General features: G+C 36.9%; 1 protein-coding gene across 2 annotated transcripts in view; it reads right to left on the reverse strand.

Moving 5' to 3' along the window:
- FAF1 (Fas associated factor 1) overlaps positions 1-25,036 on the reverse strand; it is a 201,143-nt gene that overhangs the window by 11,936 nt on the left and 164,171 nt on the right. For both annotated transcript variants that reach the window (XM_081323426.1, XM_081323427.1), the window contains exons 16-18: positions 12,575-12,655; positions 11,112-11,189; positions 3,144-3,359 (exon numbers count right to left, since the gene is read on the reverse strand). In XM_081323426.1, the coding sequence (XP_081179552.1) occupies positions 3,144-3,359; positions 11,112-11,189; positions 12,575-12,655 (375 nt within the window). The remainder of the gene's footprint in view (positions 1-3,143; positions 3,360-11,111; positions 11,190-12,574; positions 12,656-25,036) is intronic.

Genomic DNA, 25,036 nt, shown 5'->3' on the forward strand with positions numbered 1-25,036 from the left:
TTTCTCAAGAAGATTCAAGAGTGGGGAACACAACATTCCCAGATGCTACAATATAACTGATGTACAGTGTAGACCAACAACATGTATACAAAAATGTCTTAGTAATTTACAGATTCTTAAGCAGTCCTGACAGCGGAAGCCCTATCGGAATGAACAGAGTTTGGGCTATAGGATCACTAAGGATCAGAGCCTTATTAAGATGCATTTACTTGTCCAATTACCAAAACAGCAGGAGATCATTAAATTTTCTAGTTAGCAGACACAGCAATGTTAATTTCTTAATGTTGCCAAGGCTATTTCTTGGCATTTTGCTTCTACACTTTCTTCTAGCAAAAATTCATAAAGTAAAAACTAAGCATGAGAAAACAGGGTAGATGCATTTAAATAGAATACTCTTATCTTGGTGACAGTTATTTGTAGTGTTCAATATTCATGAGGATATTGAGAAATGACCACTAGACAGGGAATCTTACTCTGTCTCAGGTAGTTTATTGAGTAATCAGGAGAACTGTACTCCCTTTAATGTTTGTAAGTAATTTTAAATAGGTGAAATTTTACTATCCTCAATGGAACTTGCAATATACTGTAGTTAGAAACAGAAGGATAGAGCTATGATATAAAAGGAAAAACTAATGAAAAATGTGGAAGCAGAAAAAAAATTCCGTTCTCTTTATTCACACCCTCCCCACACAAACACCAGTCATTTTTATATCCAACTTCTAAGTTGGATTGTTGCTGTAGAATGCTGGTCTAAATTAACTGCTCCATTAACTCGTCATTCTTATGTTCAGAAATACGTACATGTTGAAACATAGCCTTTTGCTTCCTACTACGTCCGTCTCCTTCTACTGTACAGTTGGTATTCAACATACCAAATGAACACCTGCTCCCAACCAAGTCTTTTTAATCCCTCACCTATATTTTATAGTCCTGCAGTTGCAATCTGGTCCTAAATCAACCTAAATCCTTCTCTTGACTAGATGCACTGTATTCTCCTCAGTTAAATTTATTTTATCTACTATTTTGAAATGGAAGGGTAAGAAATAGATGCCTTTTCCTTATTCTTGTTTATTTAAGCTGCTGTTGGAATTGGCTAATTAAAGGGATTTTTAGAATCGTAATACTATAAACAAAACAAACTGGTTTAGAATTATTAAGCAACATTTAGAATGCATTTGAATAACCTTAAGTAACTTAGGTGCCAACTGATCCTAAGCTACAGCTCAGATAAATAAACGTGAAATACTGTAGAAGTCTTAACTTACTAAGGCTTCCAGATACAGTAAATAAAGAGCTTAAGTCTCCGATATACAGTACTCTCAAATAAGTGGATTTCATTGCTTGCATTTAAAAGAGGAAATGCAGCAGAGAAAAAGAAATACAAGGTTTAATTTTGATTACAAAAGAAACTTGCAGGTGCAGGCTGTAAAGACATGCCAATGCTCTTGTGAGATGTTAAGGGTCTCTTGTCTTGCGTTTCAAATGCCATGCCATACAAAACCCATGTCATAACTCTTTTCAAGTAGTTACCACAGATCTTGTCATTAAAGGATATCACTAGAAAAATCCAAAAGAAACAATCAAGTAATACCTTTAGAAGGAGAAACTCAAAGGTCATGAAGTAGTGAATAAGCTTTAAAGTTTTCAAAACTTTGCTCACTTTCTGTCTTCTCAGTTGGTCCCAGTAAAGATATTACCTTGGTTGGGGTGGGTAACTATGGCAACTTTACAACCATGCTGACTCAAGAATTCTGGGAGTTGAAGTCCACAGGTCACAAAGTTGCCATAGTTGCCCTCCCCTAATCTTGGACTTTCTTTTGTACTTTGCCGTATGTGTTAAGAGTAACTTCTGTTATGCTTGCCTTATTGCATTTATTTATATAATTTTAAAGTAATACCACAGAAGGGTTTCTTTCATTACATATGTCAATCTAAAAACCTCCATTCCATTTTTCAAATATATCCATCATCGCTTGGAGACTTCCTTGGGATCGAGGCTAATTCAGAGGACCTCTGTATCAACTCCATGCAGGTGGCTGCTTCAGAGATCAGTCTGCTTTTTTGGTACTGACAAAGTAAGATGGATCCAAGAACTGTAGCAACCAAAGCTGATGATGTAGCAGCAACAGCTGTTCTGCAAATGCATTCTCAGTTGAGATGAATGGTTCTTCCTACCTTGTTTGATGAGTGATTGACAGCCGTTTGTTTGTTAGAGCCAGATTAAAGTGCCATTCACCATCCTTGAGCTGAGAGAAAACATGTTTCCCTGGTGATTAGTATTCCATTACAGATACAAGGTTGGCAAATGGCACTATTCTGATGTAAGATGAATAAGGTTAAGTTAAGGTCAAGGATTGATGAATGCCCTTGGGTTTGGTTCTCTCCTCTCATCAAAATCTAATATCAAGTGAGAAAGCATCCAAAACTATCGATAAAAATAATTAAATAAACTACTACTAGTAGCAATCTATTTGATGTGTACCCTTCCTTGCTGCAGTGAACACACAAGTTAATATTTATCTTGTGATAAATAGATTTGCTTGAGAGCCACATATAGACAGAATAGCAGAGTTGGAAGGGACCTTGGAGGTCTTCTAGTCCAACCCTTTGCTCAAGCAGGAGGCCCTATGCCATTGCAGACAAATCTGTTCTTAAAAACCTCCAGTGTTGGAGCACCCACAATCTCTGAAGGCAAGGTTCCATTGATTAATTGTTCTCAAGGATTAAACATAAGGGATATTATAGAATAATCCAATCAAAGATTTTTTTTTGTTTTGACATTGAGAAGCTGGCTGTCACATTCAAATCTTGAAATAGTTATACAAGAATCCTCAGATTGGTTCTTAGTTAGGAACAGACCATTCCACATGAGGAGTCCTAATTATCAGAGGTACAAATCTATGAGCTGAAAAGTACAAGGTGGGAAATATTAGAAAAGAGTATCTTGAAAATTGGGGGGACTTTCCTTTGCTGGACCTATCTACAATAGATGGTCATCTCTGAGAAATGCAACAGCACATCCTATAAGACAGCTTCTGCACTGAGCAGGACATACGTTTATTTCACAATCCACATTCAGCTTCATCCTAAGCGTGAACTATAATTGGGTAAAGGAATAAATCTAAACACATTTTTTTACTTACATCTCTCCTGGGAAAAGTTCCTAGTAGCTTGAATTCCTCCCAAGGGTAGCCCTTGGAAGCTACAAAATCAAAGACGACCTGCAGCTTGCTACTGGCCAGGAAACGCCGTTCAAAGAATTCTCCACTGGGTGTTCGGATACGTAGTTTACTAACTGATTCGGTGCTCTCCTGTTTTGGTTCAGGAGGTAATGCCTGCTCTAAAGAGAGTCTTATAGCCTGAGGAAAGAAAGAAAAAAAGCCATGTAGAGATCAGCAGTTGCTTCACTGTTAATTCTGTTATTTTGTAAATAAGAATAGCATTATAAAAAATAGGCTGACAAGAGTACGCTTTGATTAATTTTTGCTCATCAGTCTGCCAGAGGCTGAATTGGATCATTTCTCCAAAATGGTGGATTTCTTTCATTTCTATGAAGCTCTCTAGGTTTCTGAGAAGGTACCTAACCTGTTCTTGACTCAAATTTTGTAATATCAAATTTCCACACTGTATCAGTTTTTTTTTTAAAAAAATCTGTTCATTTTGAGGGCTAAAAAAAAGAAAGGAGTCAACTCTATGCTTTTACCTCCTAGACTTTCCAATTCTCAACAAGAGAGGGTCATGAGCTGGCTCATTGACCTATACTCCCTGCCTTTTACAGAGGTTCAAATCTAAGAAATAAATTTCGGTGAGATTATCATTTCCAACATTATATAAATGGTTACTAGCTTTAAGAAAGCTTTCTAAATGATGATTGGCAGGCCTGACCCTCACCTTAATTACCTTTATTTAAAGTAGTTTATATTTCCAGTTCAAATTTTGCAATGACAGTAGAAGATTTTGCTCTGTTATGAATATTGCCACTGATACTTAAATGACACCACTAGGTAAATAAAATGTCATGATAATGGTCATGACACTGTGATCACACAATCAAAGTCTTAACCCTTTAAATATGCACCCACACATACAAAATGGGCAGGGCTTTGCATGATCTTGACTGCCATGCTGACTTTTTTTTACTCATGATTGCCATAAGATAAGTGGGAAATATCTTTCCCTTTGTCTAGATAAATTATAAGGTAAACTTTCTTTTTATTTCTAATGTTTAAGCCACTTTTTTTAAAAGAAAAAATGTTCTCCAAGTATTAGGCTGTCTTCCTGTTTTTGAAGTTCATTTCCACACAACAGTTCTATAATTTACATCTCAATAACATATTCATCTTTATTCATTTCTTAATAACAGCTAAAAAACAACTAATTAAAATAAATCCTTCTCTTATAACACATTATTAAACCAATAGTTTGCTGCATAGCAGTGATAGTAATTTAATTGTTGAACAGAAAGGACTTAGGAAATCTTGATTGAGTGAATAATTGCAAAGTGCCAAATTGCCCTTTAAAGCATAAAAATCAAAACCATTAAATATTTAGACAGATATATTAATTTATTAAAGTCCCGTAACCTATTCACAGATTTTTTTAACGAAAGAGCAAAGTTTTCAACATCTAATTTGTCTAGACATAAATTTGGACCAAAATGGGTTACCTAGTTATGAAAATATATATCAATGAAATAACTTCAAGTCAAACTGTTTTGTTATTGCTTTCAAAACAAAAATATTTCTTTAAAATGTTGTGTTTTGACAATGTTAATGAATTTTTAAATGTCCAACATTTTTCAGATTCCTCCGTTGAGCTGGATTCTGACTTATTCATTCTTAATAGTGGGATCTTTGAAATCAAGCAATGGAAATTAAAAAAGACTATATAGCTTATATCTGATTGATTTGCAAGTATGGTTAAAACCAGATTCAATGAATTTAAGATTAGGATATACCTAGATTTGAAAATGAAAAGTTAGTGTTATTAAGAACAATCAAATATCAACAGGACAAACATAAACACCAGCAAAAAAAGTGTACAAATAAGCATGTCCAAAAGCTATACGCACGTACTACAGAACTTTCGTCTTTGTGCCTCCACACTTTTGATGTTTTTAAGCTCCAAAATCATATCTTACAAAGAAATACCTAAGAACAAGAACCCAGACAGAGCAGCTGTAGAAAATACCCTCTGCAAAGATTTTATATGTATTATATCAAATGAGCCAACAAGTAACAAATAATGTACATCTGGTCTGGGAGGTTAATGTGTTGCTATGTGGCAGGCATCATTTGCATTCCACGCATTCAACTGTTGACATTAAGGAAGGAGAGAAAGTAGAGACGCTTCTCCATTCCTTCCAGAGACTTTAATAAAATCCACTGGAAGCTTACTTGGTGTCTGATTGGAAAACAGGAGTTTGGCAAGTGAATTATACAAAGCAGATAAGAAAAAACAAAAGAGGAAAAGAGAAAGGAAAAGACTGCCGTTTCCTAAGTGCTGCTGATAGATTACTTTTCATTTCCGGAGTACTGCTGACTACCCCATTGTATCTGATTACAGCATGGTCCTTGTTGACCTACCTGAGACGGCTCAGGGAGGTATATAAGGAATCCAGTTTCCAGAAACAGTTTTGTGTTTGCTCATAGGTTCAGTCAGCAAACAGGGAAGTTTTCATAGGAAAGTGGCTAATCAAAAGAGGAAGCTCAAACCGATAAGAGGGGTGGTGGTGGTGAGGGAATCACGGTGTGTACAATGTTTGTTTTCCTGGCTGAAGAAGATCCAAAATACACCTGCAAGTGCAATCTTGTTTTCTTCTTGAAAGAGACAGTTAAAGGGCATAAAAAAGTGTCTCCACACCACAACACATCAGTGGAAATGAGAAGTTCCTGGAAAGGACAATGGACATAGTGAAGCCAGAAAAAGTGAACACATAGATCCGGGTGGGGTGGGGTGGGGACTCTGGCAGAGACAACAGCTCACGTGATCAAAAAAGGCAAAAGGATTAGGAGGCATCCAGGGTAATTATGATTCTCCCTCTAGAAGATGGTTCACAACTACCTGAGCAAACCTTGTTACAGAACACTAGCGAAAACATATAGTCCTCCCATGGGACTTAAGCCAAGAGTCACCTTGAAAAAGAAGTGTCTAGTGATGGTGGGTGGTTCTCCACTGAGTTGAACTGGGCAGCTAGCTGCAATCCCAAATGATGAAATTCTTGTAATCAGTCTACCTCAATAAAACTTGCTAATGAGAACTCTGAGAAAGCATGCTTGGAAAAGAATCACCTTTAATTTAGGCAGCTGCCAAAGAACTTGACATAAGGCTTACAAAGAGACCCACACCCACGCCTGCAAAACCAACAAAAATGAGCTATTTGGATATGTTAGCAATAAAGCCAAAGAGGTTGTAGGTCCATTGTGGGAAAAGGTTATGAATGGGTAATAGGTTAATGGCTGATCTCAGAACCCTTGCAGTAACCTTTGAGAGAAGGCAAGCAAGATTCCAGAAACTTGGAAGACAGAAAATATCATCCCCGCTTTCAAAAGGGGGAAGAAAGAGAACCTAAAAAAACTGTAGACCTATCAGCCTGAGACCTATAATGGGCAACGTCAGACTTGTCATCAACAGAATGCAAGGTAACTTAAAAATCTTGAACTTTGAGAACTTTGGCTTCTCATAAATCTCTCTGTAGAGAGCCAGTCTGATGTAGTAGTAAAGGGATCAGGTAGAAATCAGAAGACTGTGACATGCAAAGCCAGCTGGGTGACCATGAGCCAGTTGCGCTCTCTTAGCCATAGAAGAGCAGGCAAAGGCAAACCACTTCTGAAATTTTGTCAAGAAAACTACGTTTAAGTTCAAAAGAGGTTCAAATAGATCACAGGAGCCCTGTCACAATAAATTTAAGAATGAATGTGCTAGAGTTTAGGCTTATTTGATTTCCAAGATTCTGTATACCAACCTCTTATTTACTTCACGATACACAATACAGTTAATAAGATTCATTTGTAATTTTTTCTTTCTGGATTGTACTCCTCTGTTATAGGCTTGACACTCTCAGTAGTCAAGGCAAAAATAAGCACACATAAGCTTATTTATATATATATATATATAAATAGGGAGTCAGTTTGATTAATGGTTAAGGTGCCTAACAGAATTGTTGATATGAGGAAAATAGATAACCGGAGTATTAGGTATGTTTGCTGTTTCACGTTACACATTAAAAAAAGTGAGAATAATAGTAATATGACCCTCCACAAATTGTAACAAGGAGATCACTTTGCAAGCTGCATGAAATTTAAGGCAGAGATACCAGGTTATTTAAAGAAACAGTCTGTGTCTCAAGAATCAGAAGGATCCACAGTAGCCAGTTCAAAGTTAAAACTGATGCTATCCACAAGATAAGGAGTAGCTGCCCTTGGAACATTAGACTGCAAGAACTCAGGGCAGGATGCAAGACCATTGTTTCTAACCAGGGAGAGAGTCTAGAGGATGATGTTATATAGCCAGAGCTCCTGGCTTTATCTGATTAGTGGAATTAATGCCTTCTCCTTTCAAAGACCTGTCCAGAACTTCATTGCTGAGCTATGTTTAGCTGATGGTGCATTCTGGGGTTTGGCACTCTCCCAAGTTCAGCATCTAACTCTCAAGTTAGCAGCCAACTGTCTTGAGTCTGAATCAATTCTGAAAAGGGACTGACAACTACTGGCGATTCTCTTCAGTCTCAGATCAAGCCATAATAAATAGCATGTTTGTGAACCCTTGGATAAACATACTACAATTAAAAGGATCCAGCATTGGCTTGTTGCGAACAAATCATGTCAGAGCCATCTTCTTTTCTTGGTAGAGTTACTAGATTAGATAGATCATAAAAAAGCGATTAATATGAGCGCATCTAACTGCAACTCAAGCGTAGCCTTTGATAAAGTTTCTCATGATGTTCTCCTTAATAAAATGGTAAAATACAGGCTAGATGATAGTCATAAAACAGACTCACAATTGGCTGAACGTACCCAAGAAAGCTTGTTAATGGATGCATGCCATAGGCCCTTATACTGCACCCTCTGTCTTTCAACATTTAACAAGGTTCTTGGATGAGGGAATTGAAGAAAACAATATCAAGTTTGCAGGAGACACAAAGCTGAAAGGGGGGTTAATTCTTTAGTGAAGAAAGAAATATTTAAAAAAAAATCAAAACAGGCTTGTGCAATGGGCTGAACTGAAGAGAAATACAGTTATGCATCTGAATAGGAAAAATGTAAGGCATAAATATACCATGGAAGAAACCTGGCTTGTGAGTAGTACATGTGAAAGGGGTCTGGGTATTCTTGTCAACCACAAATTAAACATGATCTAGTAATATAATGCAACTGCTAGAAAGACAATGGCTATTTTAGTACGTATTAATAGGAATACACACTTCGGATCATGGGAAATAACTGTTCCAATTTACTCTGCCCTGACTGAATCGCACTTCAAATATTGTCTCCAGTTTGGGAAATCACAGTTCAAAAATGCAAACTGAATTCAAAAGAGGCCTACCAAAATGGTAAGGAGCCTAGAAATTAACCCCTATTAACCCACAAAAAGACCTAAAACAAGACAGATTGTGGGCCCAATTGGCAAAAGAAAGCTCAGGGCGATATAGGTTGGAAACATGCGGAAGAGGCCTTTATCCTGCAGTGGATAGACAATGGCTAAAATAATGATGCTGATAGTGATAATGATGAACAGTTAAAAGATCTGAAGACGTTAGCTTAGAATAGAATAGAATAGAATAGAATAGAATAGAATAGAATAGAATAGAATAGAATAGAATAGAATAGAATAGAATAGAATAGAATAGAATAGAATAGAATGGAATGGAATGGAATGGAATGGAATAATCTTTATTGTCATTTTTTACTGTGGGCACATTGGCACACATTAAAAATGAAATTCTGTTGCTTGCTCTCAAAAGTGTACACATACATAACACACATTTAAACATTCTATATAGAACAGATGTATAAGCCTACACTCTTACATATAAATAACATAACTATTAATCACTGTCCATCATGAATACATAGCGAAAAGAGGAAACTTTAGAGTTCACAAGCTTAATACTGTATAGAACAAAACTGTGACTGGATGTTCTGCTTCGGATACCATGAAGCCTCCTCCCAGAAGGTAACAAGGAAAACAGGTGGTGAAGAGTATTTATAGTATCCCAGACAATCTTGTGGACCCTGCTCAAGCAGTGCTTCTATGCTATGTCCTGGATGGAAGGGAGACAATTGCCTATAATCTTTTCTGCCATCCTCACCACTCTCTGCACTGAGAGAAGTAAGGAAGGATAGCAGAAGCACTGTCACACAAAAGGGATGCACTTATCGTCAAATGTACCAGAAAGTAGAAATCAGAATCAATGGGTTACAACTACAAGTACATTGGTTCAGGCTACATTTCAGGAGAACTTTCCTGATTGCATGAAGTATCAGACGGGGAATATTATTGCCATATGAAGTGGTGAGTTCTTCACTGGAGAACTTCAAATAGAGGCTGGATAGTCATCTGTCACAGAGATGCTGTACATAGCAGCATTAAACAAGAACTAGACTAGATGAAATTGAAAACAGTACATACGCTTAAATATTTTATTATTTTATCATTTACCTGCACAATGGACTTATTTTAATCTTTTATAAATGGATGAATGTTGTTATCCTTTTCTATTTTCTCTTCTGAGGCACCTGCTTTCTATCATTGTATTTTGACATTTACCAATACTGTATAACAAATGCAATAGTATTTACTGAACCCAAGCAATTATACTAGAAAAAACAAACAGCAGCTTAGAAAGATCTATTTTCATTATGTAAAGAATAACTTCCCCCCCAAAGTAACTACTCTCTAAAGCTTCAGTGCAAAATAGATATTTACAATGGATATTCTGTATCAGTGAACACACTTAAAGAACAATGAAGGAAGAATAAAGTTAACAATTCTTGGACCTGTACTGCAGATATAAAAAAAAAGATGATTCATTATGTGGACAGATGAATGACTGGCTATCAAACAGAAGCTGAATGGAAGAACATCATATAAGTAAACTCTGTTCTATAGCAATGGACTATAGGTAATATGTATATAAAAGGAATGTTTTTACCCAGCTTTGTGAATAATGTTTTGTTCTGATATATAAATATTTTTTCCCTTTTATAGCTATTTGCATTGAGAAAGAGTCCAATTACAGGCACAAAAGGCAGTCTTATTCTGCAGCGTTCTATAAAAAAATTCTGAAAGGACATTCTAAATAATTAAATAGCATAATTTATGCTCCAAAAAAATTACACAAGAGTGAAATTATCCTATGCCTATATTGACCTGAGTTGAGACTGACCCCAATTTGTTAGCCTTCTAGAAGAGTAAGAAAAACATGGGTTTGCCATCTGGTCTGGGGAATCTGGTAATGTTGGTGACTAAATGACTATGTAGGAAAAATAAGTGAATTTTTCAGCATGATTTGATTTTTGTGGTTATTTGATGATTCTTATACTGTTTGGGGGCATTTCTAACCTTATAACCCTCCCAGAAACATGGTAGTCAAATGGGGTAGGCATATAACAATGTAAGTAAGTAAATATGGGCAGTTAGAGAAAGAGGATATTGAACAGAAATATTAAGATAGGGAGAAACTGAAAAAGTAAAAAGATTATATAAAAATGATATTCAAAATCTCTTGGGAAGAGATCATCTGAAATATGATTGTGGGTGGTTTTGTTAAGAAAAAAAGTAGCTTGGATACTCATTTCTCCTTTGTCAGCATTCCCGGGGAACGGTGGGCAGGAATGACGAAACTTGCATGATGATGGAAGCAAAAGACTTATGAACTTGTATGCAACATCATGATACAGGTCCGAAATGATCATGATGTCACAATGTGCATTTTATCACTTCGCACTTTATACCAGACACCTATGTTTTCCTTCTGGTAGAAAACATCTGAATAGGAAACGGACTTTGTTTTCAACAAAAAACATCAGAACTAGAGCTACTAGCTTCCCTTGCTTTACATCTTACACAGTTGTTAGTCTACAGTTGAATAAAAAGTTAAAATCACTTACTTCACGCTCTTCCTCCTGTTCTTTTCTAATCTGTTCCAAGCGAAACTGCTCTGCAATTTCTCTTTCTTGTGCTTCCCGCTGCAGAACAAGTGATAAATTAATAAGTCTGTTCAAACAGAATTTGTCATTTGCATGGCTTTCCATATTTGAATGGTTTGCATTTCTTCAAAGACACAATGCTAATGATTCAGAAAAAATATATACGAACCCTGTATCTGTTTCTCTCTACTGAAAATGACCTTTCTTTTAGACCCTAAAACTATTCAGACTTTTTTTTAAAAAAATAATGGGGAGTCTAATATTATTCCCACCATGCTGGAAACTCTGTGAAAATAAGCATGAGCCTTGTAGGCAAGCCCTGCCTCTGAGAAAAGCATCCATTTCTGGCAACCTTCAGTAGATCAAAACAAGCATAATGGAAGTCAAAGCAGCATGATCAAAGCCATGGATGCTGCTGTACAAATTGCCAGAGTGAATTCTTTAAAATCTCTCTCTCTCTCTCCATCCTTTACCCGAGGGATAATACCCAATCAGGAAATCTTCTTAACTCAAGAATCTCACTTTGCACATAGATGTTTCCCCAGAGAACTTGGTCTCCCAAACAACGTATTTCAGAAAGCAAAATGGTTCATAGTTCTAATAGTCTGCATAGTTTTAAGATCCCAGTCCCGTGTTGTCACTGAACTGGAATCATGTAACTTCCCTTATTTTTACTCCAAGCATTAATCCAATTATCATTAAATTTTTAACAATATTAGATATGACTATAGTTACTTTTACTTTATTTCTTTTATTTCCACATATTTTTATATTCGAGTTCTTTCCCTGTTTGCATTATTGTGGCAGGACTGAATATTATTAGGCAGACTGAGAAAATCAACAGAAGGAGACCATTTTGGATATATGGTAAAGTCATAAAGGGTTGATTTATTTATTACTATGGTATTTTTATAGTGTTAAAGTGAAACCCTTCATATCAAAGGTGATATCAAAGTAGGTATGTTCTGAGAATTTGGGAGACACGTAACGTAAGGTTACTATGATAGACTGAAAGCAGCAGCAGGTTGCAGTCATGTGTTTACTCAAAGAATAACATCTTTCTTTTTCTAGTAGAGTTATAATGATTGACTGAGAAAAGTAGTCCCAAAAGCAATTGCAGCCAAGCAACTTTTCTTCTTCTTGAAACAGGTCCTTTCCAGTAGGAACAACAGAATGTTATGAGATTTCTCCAGTAGGAAAGCCACGTTTCTCAGAATGTCAATGTGATGGAGATCTTCTCTGCTCATCACAAGTATAGGAGGGCCTTGGTGGCTCTCTGAAAAGGATGAGGAAAGGGACCAGACCCTGGGATACCAGGGACAACACTGGTGACAAAACATGATCTGATTTGAATTAATAATTAACTAATCTATTTCTTAAGATTAGTCTTAAACATTGCATGCTTTGCAATGACTGACACATACTTTTGCTCTATCAGCTTCCAGAGAGATTCGGTAAGCTTCATCTTGTTCTCTCTTCACATTTTCTCGGGCCTCACGTTCATCCTGGGATAGGAAAAAGACAGCAAGATTAAAAAAAAAACTAGTTTGGTATTTCAAAATCAATATTCATCCAGGTGCAAATACCTGTTTAGGAACACCTGTCCTTTGTTTACAGTACACTAACATTTGGAGAACACAGGTTGAAAGAAAGGAACTGGATAGTCAGTGAAGTGTAAGAAATTATTTTTCTGGGTATCTGATGCAGGTTTTAAAAGGATACATTAGATTATTTCACATTAGGGAATTTCTCTTCCTTGATTTTGACACAACTACAATGAGCTATAGTCTTTTAGTTTGGTATTCACTAGTATACTTTTTTGACCTAAACAAAATTGGTTATCATCAAATCTTAGAGTTGGAATCTGGAAGTTCCCAACTAACTCCTACTAAGTGAACCATATCCATACTGTAATCAGCTAGAATATCCCTGACAGATGGCTGTCAGCCTTTGCTTAAATACCTCCAATAAAGAGAATCAATTATCCCAACAAGAAGAATGGCCAACAATGCTGCTTCCTCCCAAGCTCCTTTGGCTGTTGATAATTTGTCCCACTTTCTGCCATTGCTGCTATTTTCTTTCCTGGTAAATGCATTGCTTTGCTGCAATAATACCATAACATGCCCTGGCTCCCAGAATTGCTAAGTGAGATGGACAGCATATACTGTAAATGTACAGTAAATACAGGCATTGGGACTCTAAATTTATCCCTACTGGAGATAATATTGGCAGATAATTTTCTTTTTCAGGCCAACAATTCAACATTTCAGGAGTTCATCTAGATTTAATTCTTCCACTTTTGGCATTATTCTTTAGTAAAACAGATACAAAGGGATTTCAGGAATGTAAAAATATATTATGCATGGCTGCCTTGCTATAGCACGAAGATGTGAAATGACACCGCTGAATTCAATTTTAAGTTAACAGTTTCTTACTCAGATGTACCTTCTCATCAAGTTCATTGTTAGACAATGGAACATTATTTATCCAAGCCAGATTTAACTATATAAAATATTTGTACAGTTTTTTTTAATGGTATGTTTTAATTAAGATTAGCGTTGCACTGCAGTGCAAGCAATTTACAATGTAAGATTCATCAGTATACAACAAGATTAGAGACAAAATGGTGATACTCTTCTGTACATGCAAAAATAAATATTTGCATATCAGAAGAACAAGCTTTCCTTCCGATGTCCCTTAGTCCCTTGGAGCTTTAGTAAAGGACATACCTCTTCCACTGAGCCTTTACAGTAACAGAGTAAAGCCACCTCTAGGAAAGTTATGAAGCAGCGCTTTGCCTTCTCCATTTTATCAACTTCAGATGCCATGTAGATGGTCTTAATCCATTACAACTTTCAATACTTTTGCTGTGTAATTGACCCATTTTTAAAAAATATATTCTTAGTAGAGCATATAAACATTGGGTAATCAGTACATAGCTGCAGCCTCCTCAAGTAACAACAGTTCATTTAGTGATCATTTAAAGTTACAACAGCACTGAAAAAAGTGACTTATGACTGTTACAGCATCCCCACATGAATGAAATTTGGATGCTTGGCAACTGACTCATATTTATGATGGTTGCAGTGTCCCAGGGTCATATGATCACCTTTTACAGGTATGTCTTTCTGGTAAGCGAAGTCAATGGGAAAGCCAGATTCACTTAACAACTGTGTTACTAACTTAATAACTGCAGTGATTCACTTAACAACTGTTACAGGAAAGGTTGTAAAATGGGGTAAAATTCGTTTAACAAATGTTTTGCTTAGCAACAGAAATTTTGGGCTCAATTGTGGTTGTAAGGCCGTCCCTACCTGTAGAACCCAAATTCTTCAAAAATTGCCTTTTTTATTTTGGTTATCTTCTCATTTCAAGCAAGCCATTCATGAATCCCAAATGCATCTGAGATGTAGTGACATGGGAAAAGTCCTTTGCTGTGGTCCTACGAGGTTTTGGAATTCCCAGTTGAGGACAGACCATTTGGCAACTTCATGCATTTCATCATCATCTGAAGACTTTATCACATCTAGCTTTTGGCCTACCAGATTTCAAAATGTGATTTCAAATTACACCATCTCTTGCTTTGTGAATAGATTTGCCTTCTTGTTTTTTTGCTTTAGTTGTTTCCTAGGGACTGGAAATACTGAGCACAATGCTAATAACTTTAATTTGGGTGTGAATGGGGAGATGTAATGCAGCAATATTTGATTGCAAAAGAGAAAACTTTTTAAAACTGAAACGACTACTCAGAAGGAAGATAAATGAGAAAAGAGGATCAAATCAACAATTGAGGGTTATTAAAATCTACAACAATAAAAGTCAAGCAGAGAAAAGTTTACATATATAGTATGTGCGTACGTGTGTATATATACCATAAATCTCACCTCCGGGTGAGATTCAAGGTGTTAGTAATGACTTACAAAGCCCTACATGGCATGGGTCCGGATTACCTACGGCAACACCTGCGGCCGGCGTCAACTTCCCTCCATCCAGTGCGCTCCCACAGAGAGGGCCTCCTCAGGGTGCCTCCGATCAAAGAATGCCGATTGGTGGCCCCCAGGGGGAGAGCGTTCTCTGTGGGCGCGCCAGACCTATGGAACCGCTTGCCGGTTGAGCTCCGGACGGCCCCCCGACCTTCGCTCCTTCCGGCGCGACTTAAAAACATATCTATTCAAGCAGTGTGACCTGGTCTGATGGGTTAGGGTAGGGGTTTTAATATGTTTTAATACTGTTTTAAACTGGGCTAAATATTTAATCGTTTTTAAACTTTTGTATTCCGCTTTTTTATATTTATTGCCCTTTACACCGCCCTGAGTCCTTCGGGAGAAGGGCGGTATAAAAATATAATAAATAAATAAATAAATAAATAAATAAAACATTGAAACACAAAATAAAATTGCATCTTAGTTCCTGGCAGCAGACCGAAAAAGCCCTTCAGCTTTTTCTAGGAGGCAGACAATGTGGAGGTAGACAAGTCTCCAATAGGGGATGATTTGAGAGGGCCAAGCCCCATTTTGACCAAGAATCAATGCTTCCAGACTTTGGCCCCTGACCTTCCAAAAATGAAGGCCACAACCAGCTGGTTCTCCTGGTAGGATCAAAGGGTTCAGACTGACTCTAATGGGGAGGTGTGGTTCTAATGATAACAGGTGCCAATCCACAAATGGCTTTATAGATTTAAACCAGAATTTTAATATAAACTATTAAAGCCCTGCTTTTTTCATTGGGGAGAAACTTTCTCTTTAGAACAGTTACAGTATTTAGCTATAGTTGAAGTATTCTGAAAGACTAATATGAGGTTCTATACACAATAGCATAATCCATAGAGCAGGTTGAGATAATCCAACAGCATTTGAATTTGAATTAATTTGAATTCTGTATAGAAATGCTGTTCTTAGTTTACTTTTCAGGTTCAGAAAGATTGTTCTAGTGCAGGGGTCTTCAAACTCGGCCCTTTTATGACTCGTGGACTTCAACTCCCAGAATTCCTCAGCCAGGCATGCTGGCTGAGGAATTCTGGGAGTTGAAGTCCACGAGTCATAAAAGGGCTGAGTTTGAAGACCTCTGTTCTAGTGGAAAAGAAAAAGCAAGCTGAGTTTCAGGAACAAGGTGTTACTATCACATGTATATAATTGCCTTTCCGTAGGTTTAATTTTAAAACAAATTGGGCATAAACCTAGTCTTTAATGCTCTTCTAAGCCAACTAAATACTGCAAATATGAAAACAATTGTATTATCTATATGTTGACATTAACCAGGTTACACATTCCATAAAGTATGGGAGGACAATGTATGACTTATTAAATGTTGTTGAACAGCAACCTCCATCATTCATCTCCACTGTCATTTTAACTAGGACTGATGGGTGCTGTAGTTCAGCAATACTTGGAGAGCTGTATATTGCCCATTTCTGCCATAAGGCAAAGAAAGCACATTTTGACATCTATATATTTTGTGTTTCCCAAAGGATAAGAATGTTTCTACTGAGCCACACCTGAAGTTAAACACAGGGCTGGATGTTAATAAAGAGTACGTTAAAAAAGATACTCAATTTGTCTAAACAAAATGCCATCATAGAAAATATTAATTTGATCCTCTAAGGTAACAATCTTGTACAATTTCTAAGTATATAAAATGTATATGCTTATAGAAGTATCTAGTAAAAGCTGCATGACTAAAACCCATAGCTTCTGATTTTTATATTTGATTATTCCAGAATTTAATTTGAAAACTTCAGAATTATGGTTTTTTAAAATTGTCTTAGCTTATTTTGTTCCAAAATGGTTGCATTCTCTCTGTTAACATGAAATATTTTTGTAGGGTATGTCATTATCATTTACAAGTCCCCTTCAGCAATGGTATTTCTTGATCCTATGATTAATTTTGAACTTTGTACTAGTTAATGTTAACTGTAACCAGAATACTGTAGATTACTTTTTCTGTATATTCTTATATTGCAGTATAATCTGAATAGGAAAGAGCTTTATGATTTTTTACAGCGTGGTTTCCCTATGTGCCTCTTATAAAATTATTTTTGTAACTTAATATAACAAGTTCCTTTGAGAATTATTGAATTGTAGCAGTGGCATTTAATATATGACTATTTAATTTGATCTCTCTCACACACCCCTCTCTTTTTCTCTCGTCTCTCTCTCTCTCTCTATCTGTGTCTCTGTGTGTATAATTTATTTGTATTTTATATACTATATGTATTATGTATATTTTCAAGGCCAAAACATAAGGCATGAAAATGAATAACTTTTATTGAAGTGTCTGAAATGTCAGAAATATCTTCTGGCAAATTCAGAAGGCAATGAGGATACTTACTACTAGATATGGATAAAATATATCTGTATCAATTTTTTATTAACTTGTTCTCTAAATAAAAAACATGTATATAGCAACAGCATAGAATTTAAAAAATACTCTTCAAGATTATGTGCCCGAGCACAGAGGTTTAATCACTTTCATATTTATCCACAGATTTAAATGGTGAATGTGTGTGTGTGTGTGTGTGTGCGCACGCGCACGTGCGCGTGCATGTGTGTGTGTGTGTGCAAGTATTGGAGATTCAATCTTGAAATAGGTAATATAATACTCTCCAAATGTTTCAACTAGAATTCCCATATGCCTTGACATACTTAAGGGAACCATTAATAATATACTACATGTTTTATTGAATAATATATACCGGTAATAATATTGACAGAAAACAGTATCAATAGTTCTTAAATATTTTTGTTACTGTTGTGAAAATTGAATGATGTAGAAATCATACTGAAATCATAAAGATGGCAAAACTCATTGAAATGATGTGATAAAGCTTTGACAGAAGTGGCAACTGTATTTTCAATACAACCCATTTCATTTATTAAATTCTACTTATATATTCTATTAATTGGCTCACCAGATAACAGTGCATGCCTTTGAATAAATAAACATATTAGATTTTAACATGCAATGTGAGAATTATATGACAATTTTCACTATTTATGCTGAAAGGGCAGAGTACATAGAGCAGGGGTCTTCAAACCCGGCCCTTTTATGACTCATGGACTTCAACTCCCAGAATTCCTCAGCCAGCATGCCTGGCTGAGGAATTCTGGGAGTTGAAGTCCATGAGTCATAAAAGGGCCGAGTTTGAAGACCCCTGACATAGAGAGACTGCCTCACTTCAAAAATGGTTATCAATTGAATATTATGCCTAAGCAAGTGAATTCTAGAATAACCGTCATACACTGGTATTTCACAAGTGATTCAAACTGACATTTTTAATTTTCTAAATGAGAACCTCTTCCTAGAGCTACAATTGTAGATGAGCAGTCCAAATGTAAACTGGACTTTTAAAGAAGCAGCTGCTCTATGAAGGTTGTTTTGCGATCAAAAACTGAAACAAAATCTGGAAACATAATCTGGATTTAATTCATATATGTACAAATATGGATGAGTAGAACAATCAACCAGTGGAACAACCTGCTTCCGGAAACTGTGAATGCTCCAACACTGGAAGTTATAAGAAGAGACTGGACAGCCATTTGTCTGAAATGGTATAGTGTTTCCTGCCTGAGCAGGGGGTTGGACTAGATGACCTCCAAGGTCCCTTCCAACTTTACTATTATGATTATGAGTATTTTCCCCAGTGAATAAACCTGAACATCTCAAAATAAAGGCCCTTACCAAGATTTTCAGCCAAAAGAATGAAATATTAACTGAGGGGAGTTAAAGTGAATAGAAATTTTCAGTAAGGACTTGCAGAGGTTTTTTTTCCCCAAGGAATGCAGGATATTTTTCATGACTTATCCTAAAGCCATAATGGTCAAATGTTGCATAACAAGAAAAACAAATACTGTCAAACCTTCTGTTAATTAACTTAAAAATGAGAACAAGTCAAGCCAGCTGTGTAACAGTCAATGCTTTTACAGTAATAAATTTTGACAGCAAAAATAAAAAGAATGCATTATCTAGATATCGCCAAATGGGTCCTGGCAGTACATAGGAACTCCACCCTGTATAAGCTTGTCAAAAAGTGTTACTGTAATCCATTGAGAAGTCTCCTCCTCGGGCAAGGAAGAAGAAGAAAAAAAAAACGCAAAGGGAGGCTCAAAGCAGGTGTGTTGAATTGTTATACTATTATTTAATCAAGGATCTCTTCTCATTAGTTTTGTATTTGACAAATTCATGCTTTGTTCTTGCCCATCATGTGATGCTAGAGTCATCAATCAACAGTCTCATTAAAAGCCAAATGTAAACAATGAGGTTGTAGAAATGTGTTTTAATACTGTATGCTCCTCAGTCACAAAAGGCATAATACATGACTGCTATTTCTCTTGGCACTCTCTGCTAGATTTTACTCAGATGACTATCAATTTTTTAAAAAGAGAACATTAAAACTGGCTTCTCTATGGATATAAACAGTCATTGCCTCTAGCTAATATCCTCTCAAGGACCTAGCTCCTCAGGAAAACATTGTTGAACTATTAGACTAATGAAGTCCACAATTATTCTGCCTAAATGACGGCTACCATTGTAAAAAAATTCTGGGAAAATATGGTAACTAAACTGGAAAAAAAAACCTTACCAGTGGTTTATGACAGAAAGGTTCCATGGACAGGGGGCATTCTAATTTTCTGAAGTGAAAACAACAGTTTTTGAAAACTTAAAGACCATTCATTATGACAGCAGGTAACGTTCAAGTATTCTGAATTTTAGTCATCTGGATCCAAACTTTTGCAGATTTATTCTTCTGATGGGAGTAAATTTCTAGCGTTGTAGTAATAATTCTTTTAACATTCCCATCACCTCTACGACATTGCGAAAGGTTTAGTTATAATTCTTTTAAAATAAATGATGGTCTAATTAAATGTATGTCTTAGACCTCAAAAAAGCACATTTTAACAAACTGAAAGAATGACAAGTTGCATTCCAGAGGAAGGGGTAATCTGTAGGAAAGAGGAATTCAAGATGTATGGGAATTTCACACACAGAGATACACACAGATGGACAAAATACGATTCTGATGAAGAGAAAAAAAGGAATAGCAGAAAAGAAGCTGCACAAACAATTTAGTGAGGATATGAAAACAAAGAAGGTGCAGGAAGTGTACAAAGAGATAGGCTGGAATTGTAGAGAAGGAATCAAGAAACCTTAAGACCAGAGCAAGTTAAGATTTATAAGGGATGCAATGAAACATAGAAAGGGCTTCTTTAGATTTCTTTAACTAAGACAATAAAAGAAAAATCAGTGTATCAGCTGCTCAGTGAAAGTGACAAAATGATAACAAAAAGATGTGTTCCACCAGGAAACTATGAAGAAGAGCATGAAGGGCAGGTGTAAGTGTGTGACTGATGGAGACAAAGCAATGGATGAGTTATTTACTTGAAGTGAATACGAATATAAGGGGCTGGATAACTTGACTCAAGGGTGAAAGAATTTTATTGATAGACTGGCCAAACATTTATGTTATCTTTGAATAAATGCTTATTGATGACCTCACTGCTAATCAATCTGATATTAATACTTGGGAAGATCTTAAAGGAAATCATAAAAAGATTTGCTCTGTTAGGTGTCTTGATAACAATGCAGTAATAATCAGCACTGATTATTATGGCCAGCCTAATCTTACCTCTTTTCTAAAACAAACGAACGAACAAACAAACAAAAACAAATAACTTTCTTATATTTTGGGAAAGCCATAGACAAAATAATGGGACGCTGTGGCTCAGTGGGTTAGGATGCTGAGCTTGTCAATCAGAAGGTCGGCAGTTTGGCGAGTCGAATCCTGAGTGCCGCATAACAGAGTGAGCGCCTGTTACTCGTCCCAGCTTCTGCCAACCTAGCAGTTCGAAAGCACGTAAAAATGCAAGTAGAAAAATAGGGACCACTATGGTGGGAAGGTAACAGCGTCCCGTGCGCCTTTGGCGTCTAGTCATGCCGGCCACATGACCACAGAGATGTCCTCAGACAAGCGCTGGCTCTTCGGCTTTGAAACGGAGATGAGCACCAGCCCCTAGATTTGGAAATGACTAGCACGCATGTGCGGGGGAACCTTTACCTTTTTTATAGACAAAATGCCATAGCAATTTAGTGGATCCCCAATTTAAAAACTATATTCAAAAAGTGGCTATCAATGGTTCTTCAGCATATTGCAGTGTCATATTGAGCCACTCAAAATTTCAGTTCCATTCTTCAGTACGAATTGGCTAAACAGATTGAAGGAATCTTTTACCAAATTTGCTGAATCCCAAAACTAACTGGCTTAGTTAATGTTCCAGAAGAAGAAATAAAATAATAAATGATCTTGAAAGACTAGAGAATTGTAATGAATGAAATTTAATACAGACACGCGCATAGTTCTTTACTGAGGAAGCTAAAATGAAAATGCACAGATATTAGTTAGGGAATACTTGGCTGAGATATAACAGTTTATAGCTGCAGTTTCTTGGAATAGTAATTGACTGAAAAATGAACATTAATCAGCAATGTAACATGGCTACAAAAAACACAAATGCGATAAGCTGCATCAATACAAACATCATTTCCAAATCACAGCAGGTATTAAATCTACGTATGCAGCATTACCGAGTTTGTGTCCAGTTCTGTTTAGAAGTAACCAGTTTAGAGAAAGACAATAAGGAAGATTAGAGGACTAAAAACAATGTCATATGAAGATCAAAGAAGCTGTGGACATTTAGCTTTGAAAAGAGAAGATGAAGGAGGATATGACAGCATTCTTTAAATACCTGAAAGGATGTCACACAGAAAAAGGTCAAGACCTGTTCTCTATTGTCACAGAGTATGGGATGGGGAATGAAGGATTTAAATTACAGGAAGGCAGAATCTGAATTTAACATTCTCATCACAAGAGCAGTTCAACAGTGAAACAATTACCCAAATAGATGAGTTGGTGTGCTTCCCATTATCGCTTAAGCAGAAGATAAGACAACCATCTTTTGTGGATTCTTTAATTCAGATTTCTGTTCTGAGCAATGGTTACACTCAATGACCTAACTGGCCCAATTTAAAACTGTAATTCTCTAATTTGAGACAGAGCCAAGCAACACTTCTGAATCAAGCACATTAGATAGAAAGCTGTAGTTTTAAGCAGTAAGACTCAATGAATGCAATATTATTTTTGTGAAAAATATAGAATTCCAGTTGAGAATTGCTTAAAGCAGGATTCAACCTTCTTTTTTATTTGTTTTGTTATATGCAAGTCTCTTCATCACTCTATTCCCTTTCTATGCAGAATACAGAAGGGAAGGAATACTGACAAAATATTAAAGATATGAGTAAAAAAATACAAAATAAGTAAAAATACAAATACAGTTGCAAGAAAAAGTATGTGAACCCTTTGGGATTACGTGGAGTTTTGCATGAATTGGCCATAAAATGTGCTCTAAACGTCATGTAAGTCACAACAATAGAAAAACACAGTCTGCTTAAAATAATACTACACAAACATTAGCTGTTGTCATGTTTTAATTGAACATAACATGTAAACATTCACAGTGCAGGGTGGAAAAAGTATGTGAACCCCTAGCCTAATGACTTCTCCAAGAGCTAATTGGAGCCAGGAGTGAGCCATCAAAACCTCATCCTCACTGTAAAACATGGCGGAGGGAGCATCATGGTTTGGGGCTGCTTTGCTGCCTCAGGGCCTGGACGGATTGTTGTCATTGATGGGAAAATGAATTCCAGAGTTTATAGGACATTTTGCAGGAAAACGTACGACCATCTGTCCGCCAACTGAAGCTCCGCAGAGGATGGGTGATGCAACAGGACAATGACCCAAAGCATACAAGTAATTCAACAAAACAATGGCTTCAACAGAACAGAATACGCCTTCTGGAGTGGCCCAGTCAGAGTCTTGACCTCAACCCGATTGAAATGCTGTGGCATGACCTTAAGAGAGCGATTCACACCAGACATCCCAAGAATATTGCTACACTGAAACAGTTTTGTGAAGAGGAGTGGTCCAAAATTACTCCAGATCTTTGTGCAGGTCTGATCTGCAACTACAGGAAACGTTTGGTTGAGGTTATTGCTGCCAAAGGAGGGTCAACCAGTTATTAAGTCCAAAGGTTCACATACTTTTTCCACCCTGCACTGTGAATGTTTCCATCTTATGTTCAATTAAAACATGACAACAGCTAATGTTTGTGTAGTATTATTTTAAGCAGACTGTTTTTTTCTATTGTTGTGACTTACATGACGTTTCGAGCGCATTTTATGGCCAATTCATGCAAAACTCCACGTAATCCCAAAGGGTTCACATACTTTTTCTTGCAACTGTAAGTAAGATTCACCAACAACATTAATCATACATCACTGTATCTTTTACCCTTGCAAACTGTTCCTGGTTCCATCATGTTCATATACCACTTTATTTTAATTTTTAAATTTGTCACTTTTCTCCTTTTGAGAATCCCACTTACTACAAATATCAAGGGTGTCAAACTGCCAGCCCATGGGCTGGATGAGTCACAATGAAACCACGCCCACCCCATTGCCAGCAATGGGAAAAAAGTCATATGTCGTGAACGTCACATGACGTCGTGGGTTTGAAACCCCTGACGTATTTTTCTTGGTCTTCCTCTTCCTCTCTTGACTCATATACTCTTATTTAATATACTTGTTCCGTGATTTGATCATTTATTCTCTATATGACCTAATCACTTCTATGTTTTTCTTATTTACCAGATGCTCATCTTTGTAGCCAACCTATATTCATTCCTCACCTAATTCCACACACACCTAATTACTGTATTCCCATATAAAAAGAACGTGTCACAATTTATTTCCCTAGGAAGATGTCACAAGTAAATATGATATCTTTAATCAATCCATTTATTATTTATTTATTTATTTATTTATTTATTTATTTATTTATTTATTTATTTATTTATTTATTTATTTACCGGTATTTATTTATTGGATTTATATCCCGCCCTATCTCCCGAAGGACTCAGGGCGGCTAACAACAGAACATATAATAAGTACAGAAATCAAGATAAAAGTGAAATTAAAATCATCTGTGCAATAAATTAAAATTAAAAATTAAAAGTAAATTAAAAATTCTAATATAATTAATTAAAATGCCTGTCAGTCCAGGTCAGCCTGGTGGAACATGAGTGTTTTGAGGCCGCGGTGAAAGGATTGGAGATTTTGGGCCGTCCGAAGCTCAGGGGGGAGCTGATTCCATAGGGCTGGCGCTCCCACAGAGAAGGCCCTCCCCCTGGGGGTCGCCAGCCGACATTGCCTAGCTGACGGTACCCAGAGGAGGCCTTCTCTGTGTGAGCGTACTGGACGATGGGAATTTGTTCCCGGCAGCAGATGGACCTGCAAGTATCCCGGGCCTAAGCCATGTAGGGCTTTAAAGGCAAGTACCAGCACCTTAAATCTCACCCGGAGGGCAACCGGTAGCCAATGCAGCTCACGCAGGAGGGGTGTAATATGGGAGTATCGGGGTGCTCCCATCACAACCCGTGCAGCTGCATTCTGCACCAGCTGAAGCCTCCGGGTGGTCTTCAAGGGCAGCCCCATGTAGACAGCATTACAGTAATCTATACGGGAGGTAACGAGTGCGTGGGTGACTGTACGTAGGGCATCTCGGTCCAAAAAGGGGCGCAATTGGTATATAAGGCGAATCTGTGCAAATGCCCCCCTAGCCACGACTCCAATATGATCTTCAAAACTGAATTGTGAATCTAGGAGGACGCCCAGATTGCGTGCTTTATCAATGGGAGGTAACATCTCTCCTCCTATAGTCAAAGATGGAACCTCTTGGACTAAACGAGATGACGGTATGTACAGCCACTCAGTCTTGGCCGGGTTGAGTCAAAGCCTGTTTTCTCCCATCCAAATCTGTACCGCTTCCAGGCAACGGG

This window comes from Vipera berus (assembly GCF_964194415.1).
Source record: "Vipera berus genome assembly, chromosome: 3".
NCBI classification, from domain to species: Eukaryota; Metazoa; Chordata; class Lepidosauria; order Squamata; family Viperidae; genus Vipera; species Vipera berus.